At 52.0% G+C, this 17,993-nt stretch overlaps 5 protein-coding genes across 5 annotated transcripts; 2 read left to right on the plus strand and 3 right to left on the minus strand.

Moving 5' to 3' along the window:
* Nucleotides 1–227: 227 nt before the first annotated feature.
* On the plus strand, nucleotides 228–2,110 carry HOO65_011237 (putative dihydroxy-acid dehydratase, mitochondrial; the record flags this gene model as incomplete). Its single annotated transcript, XM_071005632.1, has 2 exons — nucleotides 228–292; nucleotides 385–2,110. The coding sequence occupies 2 exons, from the start codon at nucleotides 228–230 to the stop codon at nucleotides 2,108–2,110; spliced, it is 1,791 nt and encodes a 596-aa protein (XP_070863058.1).
* A 302-nt stretch (nucleotides 2,111–2,412) lies between these two features.
* HOO65_011238 (putative acyltransferase-like protein) lies at nucleotides 2,413–3,402 on the minus strand (the record flags this gene model as incomplete). The annotated part of the gene is made up of 3 exons (XM_071006042.1): nucleotides 2,413–3,122; nucleotides 3,243–3,308; nucleotides 3,372–3,402. The coding sequence occupies 3 exons, from the start codon at nucleotides 3,400–3,402 to the stop codon at nucleotides 2,413–2,415; spliced, it is 807 nt and encodes a 268-aa protein (XP_070863059.1).
* A 1,467-nt stretch (nucleotides 3,403–4,869) lies between these two features.
* On the plus strand, nucleotides 4,870–7,051 carry HOO65_011239 (hsp90-like protein; the record flags this gene model as incomplete). The annotated part of the gene is made up of 2 exons (XM_071005542.1): nucleotides 4,870–5,127; nucleotides 5,207–7,051. The coding sequence occupies 2 exons, from the start codon at nucleotides 4,870–4,872 to the stop codon at nucleotides 7,049–7,051; spliced, it is 2,103 nt and encodes a 700-aa protein (XP_070863060.1).
* Nucleotides 7,052–7,414: 363 nt separating this feature from the next.
* HOO65_011240 (tRNA (adenine(58)-N(1))-methyltransferase TrmI) lies at nucleotides 7,415–10,488 on the minus strand (the record flags this gene model as incomplete). The annotated part of the gene is made up of 4 exons (XM_071005382.1): nucleotides 7,415–8,769; nucleotides 9,178–9,614; nucleotides 9,735–9,960; nucleotides 10,026–10,488. 4 exons carry the CDS (start codon nucleotides 10,486–10,488, stop codon nucleotides 7,415–7,417), a joined length of 2,481 nt encoding a protein of 826 aa, XP_070863061.1.
* A 1,280-nt stretch (nucleotides 10,489–11,768) lies between these two features.
* Nucleotides 11,769–16,115, minus strand: HOO65_011241 (uncharacterized protein; the record flags this gene model as incomplete). Its single annotated transcript, XM_070999920.1, has 1 exon — nucleotides 11,769–16,115. The coding sequence occupies one exon, from the start codon at nucleotides 16,113–16,115 to the stop codon at nucleotides 11,769–11,771; it is 4,347 nt and encodes a 1,448-aa protein (XP_070863062.1).
* Nucleotides 16,116–17,993: the final 1,878 nt, after the last annotated feature.

The raw sequence follows: 17,993 nt of genomic DNA on the forward strand, positions 1-17,993 counted from the left end.
CATCTCTGTGCATTTTTTTTTATCCCTGTGATCTTGTCTTCTTGGAGTTCAATGAAGGTTTTGACGGCTATATAAAAATCAGACTTTTGGCTAGCGAGTAACTTTCTTCTTTGTGCTTGACTCACTGTAAAAAAAAGCCTTGGCCTTCGTCTAGCCTGGTTTTTTTTTCTTCCTTCTGCATTTTACTTTTAATTCTTTTTAATTGTTACATCGTCACTCATATCACAATGTTTGCTCGGTGTACTCAGCTTAGAGCGCAAGCTCTACGAGCTACTACTAGCGCTCCCCAGAGGTACATCACAGTAGACTTCCTCTCTCCATCTGCTCATCCCGTTGTCTTGCATGCTGGTTGCTAATGTCATGACTGTTCTGGCTTCTCTTTAGACGTCTCTTCTCTGCCGCCGCTACTCGCTTCGAAGATGCCAAGCTCAACAAAATTTCGGCCACCATCACCCAGCCCAAGTCGCAGGGCGCATCGCAGGCTATGCTGTATGCTACTGGTCTGACAGACGACGACATGAACAAGGCACAGGTCGGAATCTCATCTGTCTGGTATGAGGGCAACCCTTGCAACATGCACATCCTGGCCCAATCCGAAGCCATCAAGAAGTCCGTGGCTGATGCTGGCCTGGTGCCCTACCGCTTCAACACCATTGGCGTGTCTGATGGAATCTCCATGGGCACCTCGGGCATGCGCTTCTCCCTGCAGTCTAGGGAAATCATTGCTGATAGTATCGAGACTGTCATGAACGGCCAGTGGTACGATGCTAATGTCTCCATTCCTGGTTGCGACAAGAATATGCCTGGTGTTGTGATTGCCATGGGCCGTGTCAACCGCCCCAGTCTCATGGTGTACGGCGGTACCATCAAGGCTGGCTGCAGCATGGAGGGTAAGCCCATTGACATTGTGTCAGCCTTCCAGTCCTACGGCCAGTACCTTTCCGGCGAAATCACTGAGAAGCAGCGCTATGACATCATCCGTAACGCCTGCCCCGGTGGTGGCGCATGCGGTGGCATGTACACTGCCAACACCATGGCCTCTGCCATTGAAATCATGGGAATGACCCTGCCTGGCAGCTCTTCCAAGCCCGCTGAGTCGCCCGAGAAGGTTGCTGAGTGTGCCAGTGTTGGACCTGCCATCTACAACCTGCTTAAGGAGGACATCCGCCCCCGTGACATCATGACTCGCGCTGCCTTTGAGAACGCCATGATCCTGGTCACTGTCCTGGGTGGTAGCACCAATGCTGTGCTGCATCTGATTGCTATGGCTGACTCCGTGGGCGTGAAGCTGACCATTGACGATTTCCAGGCTGTTTCTGACCGCACCCCCTTCCTGGCTGATCTGAAGCCCTCTGGCCAGTATGTCTTCGAAGACATCCACAAAATCGGCGGCACCCCCGCTGTGATCAAGTTCCTGTTGAAGGAGGGCCTGATCGATGGCTCTACCATGACCGTTACCGGTAAGACTCTGAAGCAGAATGTCGAGAACCTCCCCGGCTTCCCCGAGGAGCAAAAGGTCATTCGCCCTGCCAGCCAGCCCATCAAACCCACCGGCCATCTCCAGATTCTTTACGGCTCTTTGTCGCCTGGCGGTTCCGTTGCCAAGATCACCGGCAAGGAAGGCCTGCGTTTTGAGGGCTCTGCCCGTTGCTTCGAGGCCGAGGACGACTTCATTGCTGCGCTAGAGCGTGGCGAAATTAAGAAGGGCGAGAAAACCGTTGTTATTATCCGTAACGAGGGCCCCAAGGGCGGCCCCGGCATGCCCGAGATGCTGAAGCCCTCTTCGGCCATTATGGGTGCTGGTCTAGGCAAGGACTGTGCCCTGATCACCGACGGCCGTTTCTCCGGTGGCTCCCACGGTTTCCTCATTGGCCACGTCACTCCCGAGGCCTTTGTTGGCGGTCCCATTGCCCTGGCTAAGGATGGTGACAAGATCATCATCGATGCTGAGAAGCGTCTGATGGACCTGGTTATCCCCGAGGAGGAAATGGCCAAGCGTCGCGCTGCCTGGAAGAAGCCTGAGCCTAGGCCCTGGGCTCAGCGCGGCACTCTCAAAAAGTACTCCATGCTTGTGAGCGACGCTAGCCACGGCTGCATCACCGACAAATAAGTGGTCTCAAAAAAAGCATGTTTTTGGATTAGATGCATGATACACGTCAGATGTGGAAACATGAATTACTCAACTCGACTGTATTCAGACGCAGTTAGATAGGACGAGATTAAGGAACGGTCCCAGGCGCATATAATTGATTTTCATACTGTATTCCCCCCCCCCCCCCCTTTGCCCTGAAAATTTCAAAATATTCTTGTACAAGCTACCATCAGGTCAGTGCTATATGTAATATTGCATTACATTGTGTAACATTAGTTGGGTTGTGTCAACCTAAGACGGGGAAGTGCGTGGCGTTGTATTTATTTTTTAGAGTACCAGGATTTAGTAAAGGCTTGCTTGTCTTTCAAAGTTAGACCGACCTTGGCACTACGGCCGAGTCTAGAGAGGGCATCACAGACCCTTGAGATCACTTCTTCTTCGTCGTAAGCGACCGGACCCTCGTTGCTTTTTTCACCAGGAACTGTGTTTATCACGGCCTCTGCCATGCGCACATGGATGCGGATTGTAGAGTGGCATAGAAGGGAAAACAGGAACGTGCCCCAAGAACCTGGAACGGGTGTTGTGGTGTCGTTAGGTAGGTAGCGCAAACTGATAGGAAAGATGCGAGAAGCCTCTTTAGACGACACCACGCTGGGGCTGAGAGGCAGAACTGCAGTGCCATTGGTTGTGGCACATTCGGGGAATACAAGGATGATACGATTGCGGTACTTGCGCTGCAGATCTGCAATGTCAACAAGCGCAGACTCATCTGGAGGTGACAAAGTCACTGGCGAAAGTGCGCGTAAGGCAGCATTCAGTAGGCTTATGCATTGCACTTTGCGTGTTCCAGGGAACGACTGCGTAAAGACCGGGTCAAATACAGCAGACAGGTAGATAGCGTCAATTGGACTGGTGAAGTTTGCAGCAAGAACATCGCCGCCGCGAGGCACTCGACTGGCAGGTTGTGAAGATAAGGTGCCACGACGGACACCATCGAGCTGCAGGTCAACCCACCATATTCCCGGGATAGCTAGTAACACCCATAGTAGTAGTTTGCGGAGAAACTGTGGCAAGGGCAGGAACTGCAGCAACAAGAAATATACAGTTGAGTAGGCTATGAAAATTGGTAGGCGGAAGAGAAAGGCAATACTTTGAAAGATCTTGGTGAAGATTGAGCCTTTAGACTTGACAGGCATAAACGGGGACACGCCAGTACCTGAGAAGAATTAGCACGAAAAGAAGATGAAAAGATAGAGAATTACAATATGTATTTACGAACCTCGATCACGGAATTGCGTAAACTTTTCCATACTGGCGAACTATGTGATTGGCCAAGTAGCGGTATAGCGTGAAGCTTTGCCAACTTAAAGCTTTTGATATGGCCAAACAGTCACAAGTGCTTGAGAACAACTTGAAAAATGACTAAGCAGGTGCCATAGCTCCATTGACCCCTTGGCAGCTGCCAAAGCTACTTTTCTAACCCTTGCTGATATACTACCCTAATCCCACTCTACTACTACCCCTGGAGATTTTAGAATCTACTAGAATCTTCAGTTTTTTTTTTCCAATTTTAAGAGGGGCAGGCTCTTCGCTCGCGGTTCTTCGTAAAAACGACCAGTAGCTGGCGCTGCAATACCAGAATGTTCTACGTTATGAAACAGATTGGCTCAATGTGCAAGGGATATTCACGAAAGATTTACCAGCAAACCTTCGAGTAATTGTGTAGTCTGAGTGTAGTTCTAACTTCTCAAACCCAAGTATCATACCTAAGCAAAGGTCTAGAGCCGCATGCCTTTTCCTAGGCCTAGGCCCAGGCCCGCTTGTACCACAGGAAAAAAATCTTATAGTTGCTAATGGGCTTCACCGAAGCAAAAAGCACTATTATTTGAGCCTGCTTGCCCGCTATAAGCCTGAGGATTAGCCCGTCGTATCGCTGTCGCCGTTGCCATGGGAGAGAGGGGCAGTCGCCCAGTTACCCGCTAAAGTATTCTCTGTGTACATCCTGTTGGGTTCTATGTGATTCTATGACTACTCTTGCACGCTTGTCTCACTGGCTAGAGGGAAATGGCCCCTGGAAAGTACACACAAAGTACAAGCGAACTTTCTAGATACTGCCCCAATGTGGTGGAAATTGGGCCAATTAACAGTTGCTGCCTGTATAGTGGAGGCATTGGTGTAGGCTGGTAGAAGGGACAAGACATCAGTATAGCCCCAGACCCCTTTGGGCTATGGAATCTCATGGAATCGCTAGACTGGGCAAGAACGCCATATATAAGGATGGTCATCAGTAGCTGTTACTCCTCACCATAATTTTCTTCCTCATCTTCAACTTCAACTACAACTCCACACATCAATCTTTTCTTTTCTTTTCCCATCTTCTGTTATTTTAAAAAAGGCCAGTACCAGCTTGTTGGTTGCCCTTACACAGTTTGCATTTGATGTAAGTCTATGCTGTTATTCCACTACCACCCCATCGCCTACTCCGTCCCCTCGCATTGTCCTTTGGCTATAATCTGCAATCACCATTCTCACTCAACCCTGGTGTGACTCGTGGAGTGCTGGCCTTCTCTTGGTCATTGAAGGGACATGCGTCTCTTTGGCTTCTATTCACCATGTACAATGCATTGCAATTCAATACCTGAACAGTATATGGCTTCACTGCCTGCTGCCCCTCATGCTGATTACCCCACCATACTCGTTTTCTTGTAAACTAACAACAAAATCTTTCCACAGACCCTTTTCCTTTTTTTTCTCTACACCCCAAAAACCCACACAAGATGTCTGAGACTTTTGAGTTCCAGGCTGAGATCTCTCACCTGCTCTCCTTGATCATCAACACCGTCTACTCCAACAAGGAAATCTTCCTGAGAGAACTTGTTTCCAACGCCTCCGATGCTCTTGATAAGATCCGCTACCAGTCCCTGTCGGACCCTAGTGTCCTGGATTCTAACAAGGATCTGCGCATTGACATCATTCCTGACAAGGAGAACAAGACACTGACTATCCAGGATTCCGGTATTGGTTTCACCAAGGCTGTAAGTTACTCTTCATAGCCAATCACAAAACTAACATCCGTCATTTGCTTGTACCACATGCTAACAATCCTTCTTTCAGGACCTGGTCAACAACCTGGGTACTATTGCCCGCTCCGGTACTAAGCAGTTCATGGAGGCTCTGACTGCTGGTGCCGATGTTTCCATGATTGGTCAGTTCGGTGTGGGTTTCTACTCTGCCTACCTGATTGCCGACAAGGTCAAGGTCATCTCTAAGCACAACGATGACGAGCAGTACATCTGGGAGTCATCCGCTGGCGGAACTTTCTCCGTCACTAACGACACCGAGGGCCCTCAGATCTCTCGTGGTACCAAGATTGTCCTGTACCTGAAGGACGACCAGACTGAGTACCTCCAGGAGAGCCGCATCAAGGAGGTTATCAAGAAGCACTCCGAGTTCATCTCCTACCCCATCTACCTCCACGTCCAGAAGGAGGTTGAGAAGGAGATCCCCGATGAGGAGGCTGAGGAGACCAAGGAGGAGGAGTCTGATGACAAGAAGCCCAAGATCGAGGAGGTCGATGATGATGCTGAGGAGAAGAAGCCCAAGACCAAGAAGATCAAGGAGACCGTCAACGAGGAGGAGGAGCTGAACAAGCAGAAGCCCATCTGGACTCGCAACCCCACTGACATCTCCCAGGAGGAGTATGCCGCCTTCTACAAGTCGCTGTCCAACGACTGGGAGGACCACCTTGCCGTCAAGCACTTCTCCGTCGAGGGTCAGCTTGAGTTCCGTGCCATCCTGTACGTTCCTAAGCGTGCTCCCTTCGACCTGTTCGAGACCAAGAAGACCAAGAACAACATCAAGCTGTACGTCCGCCGCGTTTTCATCACCGATGATGCTACCGATCTGGTTCCCGAGTGGCTGAGCTTCGTCAAGGGTGTTGTCGACTCTGAGGATCTCCCCCTCAACCTGTCTCGTGAGACTCTGCAGCAGAACAAGATCATGAAGGTCATCAAGAAGAACATCGTCAAGAAGTCCATTGAGCTCTTCAACGAGATTGCCGAGGACAAGGAGAACTTTGACAAGTTCTACAGCGCTTTCTCCAAGAACATCAAGCTGGGTATTCACGAGGATGCCCAGAACCGCGCCACCCTGGCTAAGCTGCTTCGTTACAACTCCACCAAGTCTGGTGATGAGATGACCTCGCTGTCCGACTACGTCACTCGCATGCCTGAGCAGCAGAAGAACATCTACTACATCACCGGCGAGTCCATTAACGCCGTCTCCAAGTCCCCCTTCCTGGACTCCCTGAAGGAGAAGGGCTTCGAGGTTCTGTTCCTGGTTGACCCCATTGACGAGTACGCCATGACTCAGCTCAAGGAGTTCGAGGGCAAGAAGCTTGTTGACATCACCAAGGACTTCGAGCTTGAGGAGACCGACGAGGAGAAGGCCGCCCGTGAGGCTGAGGAGAAGGAGTACGAGTCCCTGGCCAAGGTCCTGAAGGACATTCTCGGCGACAAGGTCGAGAAGGTTGTTGTCAGCCAAAAGCTTACCGGTGCTCCTTGCGCCATCCGTACCGGCCAGTTCGGTTGGTCCGCTAACATGGAGCGTATCATGAAGGCCCAGGCTCTGCGCGACACTTCTATGTCCTCGTACATGTCCTCTAAGAAGACCTTCGAGATCTCCCCCAAGTCTACTATCATCAAGGAGCTCAAGAACAAGGTTGAGAGCGACGGCGAGAACGACCGCAACGTCAAGTCTATTGTCCAGCTTCTGTACGAGACCTCTCTGCTGGTTTCTGGCTTCACCATTGATGAGCCTGCTAGCTTTGCTGAGCGCATCCACAAGCTGGTCCAGGTTGGCCTGAACATTGACGGCGAAGATGAGGAGACCACCGCTGCGGCTGCCACCGATGCCCCTGCTGTCGAGACTGGCGACTCCAACATGGAGGAGGTTGACTAAGCGCCTTCATCTGTGAAGGAGCGTGAATCTCAAGCTGAGAGGTAATAAAAAAGACATGAAATCAATACTACATAGTGCTTTTATGCGGCGTTTGGAGTGGTTATGGAAGCTTGACCTGGCCAGGACGGGGGACTTGTTGCGTACAGCCTGTAACACGGGTTTTTTCTTTCCTTGAGCTGGTCTTGCTGGCTGTTGTTTGGTAGTGTATATTTTGGTTTTCTTTTGTTTATTGTTTTAGTGTAATGATTCTACGAAGCCCATGTTCAATGGAAATATTGTCTACACCAAATTGTGTTTGCACCTATGAGTGGAAAGAGTAAAAGGAAAAGCCAAATCTGCTAGATGAATTCACATGTGCTATTATTACAGGTTGTGTGATTGTCGCGAGTCTTCCGGAAGAGAGTCATTCCCGTGACCATTGATGCTTACGCTAGCTTCGGCTTCTGTCGAGGTATTAACACCAGCCGAGTCACCTGAGGTAGTTTCTGAAGCCATCTCAACTTTTCCTATCGTGTCTTCGTTGACGCGCCGAGACTTGCGTTTGAATTGCTTAAGAGAGCCTTCAAACACCTGGCGGTCACATTGGTCTAGCAACTTGCGGAACACGCCGATGAAGCCGCCACCAACAATACGCTGATAGACCATTGGTCTACACACAAGCACATCCTCTTTTGCTGATCCTGTTGTCGCTTCGTCCGTACTGTCCTCTTTGGAAGCCTCAAGCAAGGCCTTTTTAGTCTTAACATAGCGCACATCCCACTCTTTGCCGCCTGAGCCAATGCGCAGCGACGTCTCATTGTTTGTAGCCATCGGCAGTTCAAGAGTCTTCTCTAGCCTAAGCGGCTTGCGTTCCGTCCCGCCACCGACCCACTTAACCACGCAGGCGATCTGGGTGATGGACGGCGCAAAGACAAGAAGCGTACCATCGGGCTTGAGCGCCTGCATGACAGCATGCACGTGTTCCTCCGGTTCGGGAAGGTCGAGAAAGGCGTGGGTTAGGAACGGTTTGCCGTGCGTCTCGGCTAGCCGCTGTTCGAGGTACGTCTGGATCTCGGCTACATGGAACGACACGTCGAGCAGGTACTGCGCCTGCCGGAAGTGTCGAACCATTTTGTGTGCGTAGCGGCTGTGGGAGTGGCGGACATCAAGGGTGTGTACGACAGCGCGCCGCAATGCTAGATATTCGTCGTGCATCGCTTGCAGCGACGGGTCGGCAAAGGTCATTTTGTGATGGTCTTCAATCAGTGGCTCGTTGGAATTGTCGCGCACTGACGGGAGTTTGTAGTCGCCGCGGACTAAGGCGTGGCGTAATGCTGCAGGAACTGGCGGGTTGGCGGCATGGATCGCCCGTGCGAGATGGAGTGTTAGGCCACCAATGCCAGTGCCGGCCTCGAATATCTCAATGGGCGCGGCAGCAGGATCGGGGTCGGGGTGCAAATCGAATAATGAGGTGATTAGATTGGCATCTTGGGCATAAATAGGCGTAGCAAGGCGGGACGGTGCATGGTGTACGTAAGCAGGAAGGGTTGGCTCGTAGATATCGACCATACGGCCACGGGAGTCGGTGACAGCGTCGAGAATGTTTCGTTGTAATAAGAGATCGGTCGACAGTTCGCCGTCGTATGCGATCTTCAAGGTTTCGTTTGGCCGAATGGGAGGAGTGAGCGTGAATTTTCCACCCGTAGGCGACTTTTGGTGGAGGAGGAGAGTGTCATATTCTAAGCCATTGTTAGTGTACATCACTAAGTTGAACTCTAATACAAGCCTATTTTACCTTGGACAGGCTTGCGAGATGATGAGTATAAGCGTCTTAGCGTCACTACCGACGTTTTACGTGACCCCCTCAACATTTCTTTTCCTCAAAAAAAGGCCGCCGAAAAGTCTCGCAACTATAAAATGTATCCTAGGACCCCAAGAGAATGTGACACTTGAAAATGGCCTTAGATATCGATCACTAACTCAGGTAGATGAAATTTCCTTATCTTATCGTCACGTGTATTGTATCACAGAAGTTTCAATGACGTCAGGAACAGCCTTAAAAGCTAGCCGCCCTGCCCTGCGACAACCCCTGTTACCGAGCTGCTGTCAGATCCCAACCGCCTTCAGGAGAGTCTTGCGATCGGGACCTTTGATGCTCCCAGCACTGTGCTCCAAGAACTCCTCAAAGCCATCGACCTCACGTATCAGATCTTCCTTGGTTGGCCTCAGTTCCTTTGTGACATCCAGGAGCCAACCGCATTTAGCCATCCAGGAATAAACATCAGGCTTCAGCACAGATTCGACGATGAGATGCCGCCAGTTGGAGTTAGGATCTGCAAAGGCAAAGGAGACCCAGCGGCGGATATCAGCACTAGGCGATTGGGATTCAACGTTTGTCAGAACGCTAGTGAGAAAGAAGAGGCGGTCATCATGCAAGGTTAGAGAGATAGGAAGCAAGTCTTTGCTGCCAAGATCGGTAATATCAGGATTCGCAAGGTCGATGTCATGGTCTACGGTCAAGAATTGAGGGAAGCGAAGTGCAAACTGGATTGGTAGCGGCCGAGAGAAACCCCAGCCGACAATTCTGGCAGATGACGTAGCAAAACGATTAGCGGCGTAAAACAATATGGCCATGCTTATGTTCGCGTCTGCATGGGATGATGCACGCAAAGAGGGAGGGAGAAAATAAACCGGCATGACTTACCCCACAACGTTGTAGTTATCGTCGACTATAATATTACTAGCACACAGAGACTCGTGAGAGAGAGAGAACGACGAGATCTCTGGAACACCCTGCAAGGCGTGATGCACAAGAGCTTTTTGAGTGATACAATCCTTGAGGGTGACGCCAGGGTCTTCTCCCTGGGCAGTCCGTATGATCTGTGAATCAATGAGCCCCATAGTGTATGACGATGCTGTATGGCCGCATCCTGTGATACATGGCGATTAGCGGCTGCCTGGTGGGCGTGTTACGTAGAATCGAAGCTTCACTTACTAGTTTCTTGAGTGCACAAGGCTAGCTCCAGTATAATGTCAGCCATTTGCCACAGGACCTTGTTCCGAACACCCCGCTCGCTTGGTGTTTTCTCGTCCCACTTCAAAGCTCTCCCTTCCATCCACCCTAGGATGACATAGGGAAAGCCAATATGGTTGTCGAACTCGATGTTTTGGGCCATTAGTCTTGGAGACCACGAGAAGCCGCTGTCGGCCAGTCTGCGGAGGAGATTGACCTGGCGCTGGACAGCGTGAGTAATATCTCGTTTGCATTTCTTGGATAGGTGAACGGGGATGCGTAGAGCATAGCGTTGTCGCGATGTGCCCTCAAGGACATAGATTGCATCTTGCTTGGAAACAATAGGTGTCACATCGGTCCCAAAAAGAAAAACAAACCCCTGCTCGTGGGTAAAATGGGCATCGAACAAAGAAAGGATGTCCGCAGGCTTGAAGACTATTCTCATGATGGGATGTGTATAGTAAGTAGGTCAGACAGTACTGCAGTGTGGCTGGTCACGGAACCCAACAGTAATGACAGAAATGAGCTATGCAGGGAAATGGGGGCTGTATATAACATGTTACAGCGCCGATACGGAGGTGCATATACGATGCAGAGACTACGAGGAAAGTCTGGATCACAGCCCATTACTCCCGTATTCGGAAGAGTCTAGACCAAAGTCCTAGCGCTTGGTGAATGGTTGAAGCGAGGCCTCGAAGGCGCTAGATAAGCCCTGGCAGGACCATTACAGTTCAAGACGGTGCCCAAAGAGGAAATGAGCTTACTTACACGGATGGGCTAGAGATTAGCTGGTAGTAGGCCGATGACAACACCATATCTTATGTCAAGACATTACTACTAGGACGCTTTAGAGGGGTAGAAGGAATGGTGCAATTGTTTATTGATGGTAATGTAAATATAAGAAAACCCAGTAAAGCGGGTTCCATCGGATCGTGGCATGACATGCGTGGCGTCGTGAGACATGAGAAAATAGAAGACTAATAACAGTAGAAGAGGGCCAATAGGAGTAGATACATGATCCAGGAAGAGAGGGGAAAGGGAGGGGCCCAGCCGAGCCGAGCACCAGGTCAGAAAACAGGTCTAAGATTAGCAAGCCGATATGAGGGGAGGGGGGATATCACAAGAACCAGAGAAACAGACAGATAACTAAAAGAGATAGAACAACGAAAAGGGACAAAAGAGGAATAAAAGGGAGTAAACAGCGAAAATGGAGATAAATGACAAAAGGAATTAAAACAGGGCGCCAAAGCCATCAAGGCGATGATGATAATAAGTACAAAGAGCAAAGCATAGGCCAAATAGGGCGAAGAACTGGTATATGTGAAGCATAAGCAGTAATAGAGGAAAGGGAGGAAAGTGAAGAGTGAAGAGGAAGGAACGGGGAGACAGAAAAGGAAAGAGCCAAGACAGAAGAGAGAAGGAGGGCAAGAGGGGGGGAGGGGAAGAGGGGAAGAGGGAAGGAAGGAAAGAGGGAAAGAGGGAAAGAGGGAAAGAGGGGAAGGAGGGGGAGGGAGACGCATAGGGAAAGAAGAAAAAATGGCATCATGGCATCATAGCATTATATAGCATTATGGGCATGAAAAAACTCGCAGCATGATGAAACGTGGCAGAGCTGCTAGCAGACAACTTGCAAAAATAGGCCCCAAGAGAGGTAGGTAAGCTTGCTCCAAAGAGGGGGAGGCAACAAGCCCACGACAACGAGACAGACAGGCGACAAACCAAAATTTAGATTGAAGCCACGCGGTTAATGGCATCCAATGGAACCCGTGCATGGCACACCATCAGCTTGAGACTCGTGCCCCAGTCAGCACACTCTGCTAGGAGCGCTGTGTCATGCCACATGCTGGAACTTGTGCTGGAGCCCGAGCCCAGGCCCGAGCCCAAGCCCAAGCCTGACGAGACATCCAGCCCCGACCGCAATCCAGTTGTCCGGAGCCCTTCATAGCACCGTGCATACCACCAGCGCCCGACTTTGGACACCATCCGCGTGATGCTCTCGTCAGCTGTTGTGCTGTGGTCGCTCATCATCTCCGCAAGACTCCGTGTGTCACGCTTTGTCTTGGAGCCCTGCAGCTTGTCGCTAGCTCCCGCCGGCCCTACAACCGGCAAGCCCACGTGGCACGACTTGACATCGGCAAACCCACGAGTTCCCAGCAGTCGCAGTAGCGTGTCAGCCGTCGAACCGAGGGCAGTATCGGGTGCCTTTTCGCGGAGCATCTCCTTGCGTCGCCGCACGGCCCGGCGCGTCCGGTTTCCCATGTTGTTCAGATCCATATCAAGGATTGACAGCTCAATGTAGCCGCCAGGGATCAGCACACGACGCGCCTCGGAAACAACATTGCGGAGGTGAGCTTCGGGGCCCGCTGCAGGGAAGCGCAGCACAACGGCCGCAAACGTCTCTGGACCAAACGGCAGCTTATGGTCGAGAGACGTGTACTGGATTTGGTGGTGATTTGGCGGGCTGAGTGGAAAGCTTGTGCGAGCCCGACGATCCGCCGGCACCGGAGCGCGAGGCGAAAGATTAAAGAAGGCGGCCCCCGGGTACGTCTCAGCAGCATAGAAGGACCAATCATCATTGCCAAGTCCATCGAGGACAAGAACACTGGTTTGGGCGCTAGTGACCGACGAGCCGAGCGGAGGTGCCGTCGCACCAATCAGCTGTTCACGCACAGGGGAGAACATCACATGTCCAAAAGTGAGCCATTTGCTGACCGTCATGGAGCCGATGCGGAGGTTCACCTGATCCAGCGGAGAGTCAGAGGTAGAGCTGGACGAGGAGGTGCGCGACTGGTTGCTGCTTGTAGTGCTGGAGCGAGCGCGGTTAGATGGCCCGGCAGCGTTTACAGAAGAGGGGAGAGCCGGAATTGGCCGTGTTGGAGGTGGTGTTGGTGCCGGGACAGACGCCAGGTCGGGCTTCGGGGCAAAAATCTCCCGTAGCCGCTCTGTCATATCAACGCTTCCAATGCTTGATGTTTGTGTAAGACGTGCACCGTCAGCAGGCGCCGTCGGAGGGGCCAGCGACAAGTTATAAGTTTCGAGATGGAAGGGAGAGCCCCGAGAAGATGTGCTCGACTGCGGGATACAGCCTTGGTCATCGTCATAAAACTCATTGTAAACGGGAATAGAACTCGGGATGGCAAGGGAAATAGGCCTGACAACTGTTGGACTAGCCAAGCCCAGTAAATCGTTGTATTCATCCCACACTTCATCGTCAATAAGGGGAGCTTCTATAGGGGGCTCATCGTCGGTGTTGGCATAGATAGGCAGGAAGGGCCCTGAGGAAGAAGTGGACGAGGTACTAAACGTGGTTGCCGTGCTAGCAGTGGAGTCTTTACGGGCTGAAAAGCGGATGAAGTCAGAGCTGGGCTCGATAATCATCCCGGTGCGCCCTTTTCGAAGGGGAATGCTACTGCATGGAGACTCAGTAGTAGTAGTGGCCGAAGCGGTGCTATCATTGGCTAGATCCGGGGTGCTGACTAGAGCTGAACTTGAACCTATGGCAAGAGCTACCGGTGCTGACCCTGCCGGTTCTGTTGTTGTTGTTGTTGGTGTTGTTGTTGGCGTTGTCGTTGCTGTCTGGTTGCGACTTGCGAGCATGGCAGCATGGAAGCTTGTGCGGTTGAACGGGCGCGAAAAACTCACAGGCGACACCAAGCTTGGGGGGCCTGGCCTTTCAACGTCTAGTTTTTGTGTTGTGTCCACACGTATTGGAGAAGCAGAGTCTGGAAGCCGCACGTCAGCCCCACGGAGGGCGTTCCGCACATCGTCAATGTCTGCTTTCGAGGGCGATGCGTCTTCCTGCTCTGCCGCATCAATCATATAGTACGCCACACGGCGAGAGGGCACGGGCTCGACAGCCGCCGGCAGTGGAGGCGAAATAACTCCGGGTTCGGCAGAAACATCGGGTGTAGTCTTCTCTTTGTCCTTTTCGGCATTGTGATGAGCCTTGGATGAAAAAAGATTCCATCGCCGAGGCGAGCGTGCACGCTTAAGCGGCTTCTTAGGTCCGGGAGACAACACAGGAGAAGAAGCATAAAGGCCAGCGACTGGAGACTCACCCGCACTAGTAGCAACGCCAGTGTCAAGGGTTAGGGTAGAAGTACTAGGCGTCTCAGCCAAGGGCTTCTTTTTATAGTCTCTCAGCTTCCGCACGTGCAGAACCGAGTAACCTGCAACGGCTTCGGAATCACTGCTATCACTGGGTCTCCGCATTCTGTACCGGCTCATTGAAGGTCTAGGCGAGCTAGCAGGAGATGCAAAGCCGCCCGGTTCTGCAATCAAGCTATTATTGCTGCTCGTGCGCGAGAGCCCTGAGTCGTTATGGTTCTTGACCACTTCACCGCCGGAAATTACGACGGGCGACATGCGATCAAGGAAAAAAGAATCCATAGGCAGGCTCTCTTGCGACGATGGCAGCCCACGAAAGGCGCCAGTGAAGCTTCCACTACGCTTTCGGGCCGTGCCAAACCGGCCGTAGCCTTCGTGGCCCGTTCCTGCAGCAGGGCCTTTGCGTGGCAATTTGTCACGCGAGGCCTGCGACGAACCCACTGAGTCAGCAAGCGCAGGCTTCTTTTTTCCAAAGAAGGCAAAGCGTGACGATGCGCCAGTTATAGGGCTAGGTGTGCGCAGCTGCCGTGTCACGGGCTCCAGAACAGGCGTAGCTTCACGGCTGGATATATAGCCTCGCTGTGGCTGGCCCCGGGACTGGGGCTGGGCGGGGTGTGTGGTAGGTGTAGCCGCTGTGCGGCGGGTATGGTCAGGCGATGAAGAGATGGCATCAGCATGTTTGCCTATGTTTGCCTTGGGAATATGAATGCTATTAAGATTACTTTGGATGATAGGCTGAAACTCCTGGTGTAGGCCGAGAATATTAGGGATGCCATCGCGGCTAGGCCGGTGTGGAGGCTCGACACGGGGGCTGGCAGCGGCGGCGACAGGCTTTGCTGTGGAAGGGGCAAACCTCTGGGGCTGAGTAGCATTGGAGAGGCGGCGGGCGCGCGGCGTAGAGCTAGCGGTGGGCAAGATAGGCGAAGCACCAGCTGTGCGTTGTCTGGGGCTGCTTGTCCAGGATGACTTCCTGAGTGGAGGACTTAAAGGAGGCCCTCGCACAGATGAACCTGTAGGGGCATTGCCCATGGGACTTGCCACTCCCACAGGACTACCCGTTGCCCTTGGCACAACAGCACCACGAGCCGCAAAACCCAAGGCCGAGGCAGGGCTTGGTGACAGCGCTGATATTGGGGTCGTGTCACGGCTGCTCTGGCCGCCAGCAAACATCGGGATACTGGCAGCGCTAGCACTAGCGCTTGCAGCTACAGACCACGGCCAAGGCCCAGGCGACTCACTGAAGCGTGTACTAGGACTAGCGCTAAGCTGGCTGCTAGCTCCAGACAGAATGCTAGGTGTCGTGGATGGCGCTAGGTCAGTAGCGAGACGCAGCGGAAGTAGGTTGACTTGGCTATCAGTTGAGGATGTGGCGGACGGCTGGCGCACGTGGCGCGGCCAACGATCCAGTTCGGGATATATCCGGATGCTAGTACCGGATGTCGCAGTAGACGGACTAGAAGGGTGACGGGAGGCATTTTTCGCTGCCGGAGGATTCACAGGCGAGGGGCCGCGAATCCGCGAAATGTAAGTCGGGGGCACGCGGGTATCAATTTGTGGTATGTCCTGAATAACGGCCGATCGCCGTTTAGTCAGGGTCCGCTTTTGCGGAGGCTGTTGCGGCAAAGGAAGTTTTTGGACGGCTTGGCCTAGCTGCTGGTGTTGCAGAGAGGGGGCCAGCGCCGCGATGGAGCGTGGAGTTTCGGAAAGGTTAAAAGAAACACGACGAGTCGACTGCGGTAGTCTTGTAGACGCGGTAGCAGCGGACGGCGTGCGCCGCGGGGGCTCGCTAGTGTCTCGATGCGGACGGAGACGAGGCATTGGCGCCCCTGTGGCCGTGGTTGAAGCTGGGGTGGGTGCGGCAAATCCCAGTCGGTCATCAGAGAATGCATTGGAAGTGCTGTAGATTCGGGGCATATGGTGGTAACGGGTCGCAGGACCGGCAGGGGGAGGTGTTGGAGAAGACATAGTTGATATTGTAGAAAAGGAAGCGGGTGGATGACAGTATGCTGCAACAGCGTGACGGCGGATGCAACTGAGGGTCAACACACGAAAGTGAAGACAGAGGCAAAGCAAGCTCCCATGCTTGAAGAAGAGAGAAAAGGCGCTGAGGAGGATAGAGAGCAGAAGCGGACGGAGGCAGCAAGCTACTATCAAGGCAAGCCCACACACACACAAGCCCCAAAATGAACCAGTAAATTATATACAGGCTGTATAGAACTAGATTGTCTCGATCTGTCTTACTCTGCCACGCAATACATGGAGGTGGATATGGAGTGTATATATATATATAGATAGACGGATAGATAGATTTGTGGTGCTGTATGAGTAAGACCTAGCGGAGGGTGTGCCAGGATTTTTACAGCTTTTGTGTTAAGCAGGCCTTACAGCTTTGCACAGCTTTGCACAGCGCAGCTTGTGTCGTATCGAGGGCCGTGAGATGGTGTGATTGCATATAACGCCAGAAGAACACGGGGAGCAGAGAAGGGGAGGGGCGCACAAGACGATGCAGGCCAAGACAAGACGAACAGAGAGACGGAGAAGCAGAGAGGCGAGCAAGAGCAAGAACAAAGGAAAAGAGGAGAGAGACGAGAAAGGAAAAGAAGAGAAAAGGAAAACAAGACCTCGGCCGGCTTATAATCAACCAGTAGCAAGTGCTACAGATATACAACGCTGGAGAACCAGAAACCTGTCTCGTCCACTAGGTGAGAAGAGGAGCGAGCAGGGCCGTCTATAAGTCGGCTTGATGTGATAGTAAAAAAAGGCCGGCAATTAATTGATTGCCTTTTATCATGCTGGCCAGTCATCATCCCTCTTCTGGGGGGGGGGGGGGGGGTAGTCAGTTCCTTGTCTATTCTTTGGGTTGTTGTAACAAGGCCCCTTGACTTGCTAATCCTGGACGAAGAGACGAGAAGGGAAAAGAAGATTAGAAGCGAGAATCTAGCAGCAAGTAACACACCACACAATCACCATACTTGACCAAGGCAGACAGACAGGCGGCAGACCAGACGGGAGGGGGGGCTATCGAGAGTAAAGAGTGGGTAGAAAGCAAGAGTTGAGGGGGGCTTGCATCATGCATTGTGTATGCATAGTACATGCATGCATACTTAGCTGTGTTTTGCTGGGAGGGCTGCAGAAGAGAGAGGAAGAGCAAAAGATGGACAAGATGGAGGGAAAAGAAGAAGCAGAAAAAGAAAATTTAAGAAAAAAAAAAAAAAAAAAAAAAAAAAAAAGAAACTTGATTTCAAAAGTCATCGCCAACTTTGACCTCTTCTCCATCTCCCTCCCCGGTGTCCAACCAGAAAGCAAGCACTAACAGCAAAAACTAGGCCATGCTTCCTGCTTTTCTGTTGTCCATGTCTTGTTTTGAGTAATCATTGGCTCTCCTCTAGCCTCTAGCTGGCTGACTCTCTCTCACGCTCACACACACACACTCACTCACTCACGCTCTCTCTCTCTCTTTTTCTCTCTCTCCTTCTCTCCCCTTCCTTCTCCCCTTCTTCCTCTCCCTCTCTCTCCTTCTCCTTCTCTCCTTCTCTTCTCCTCATCCTCCCCCGGCTCCTCCTTTGACTGGCTATTTCCACACACCAATGCACTGCTCTCAAAACAGGCGGCAAGCCAGGCCTATAATGGGCAATACAACGGGGGGTATGAAAATGAGCAGTATCCACAGCACAAGCAGGTAGCTCAGCAGCAGAAGAAGAAGCAAAAAAGGAACGGAAAAGGCGTGACGACACGATGCTACTACGGGCGGGGAGGAGGCATAGGGGGGTGTGTATATCAAGCACCAGAGCTGATATGAAGGCATGTACAACGTACAACGTAAGATAACCCGCTCCCTCCTTT

This window comes from Ceratocystis lukuohia (genome assembly GCF_044167205.1).
Source record: "Ceratocystis lukuohia strain C4212 chromosome Unknown Supercontig1_pilon, whole genome shotgun sequence".
In the NCBI taxonomy this organism is placed as follows: Eukaryota; Fungi; Ascomycota; class Sordariomycetes; order Microascales; family Ceratocystidaceae; genus Ceratocystis; species Ceratocystis lukuohia.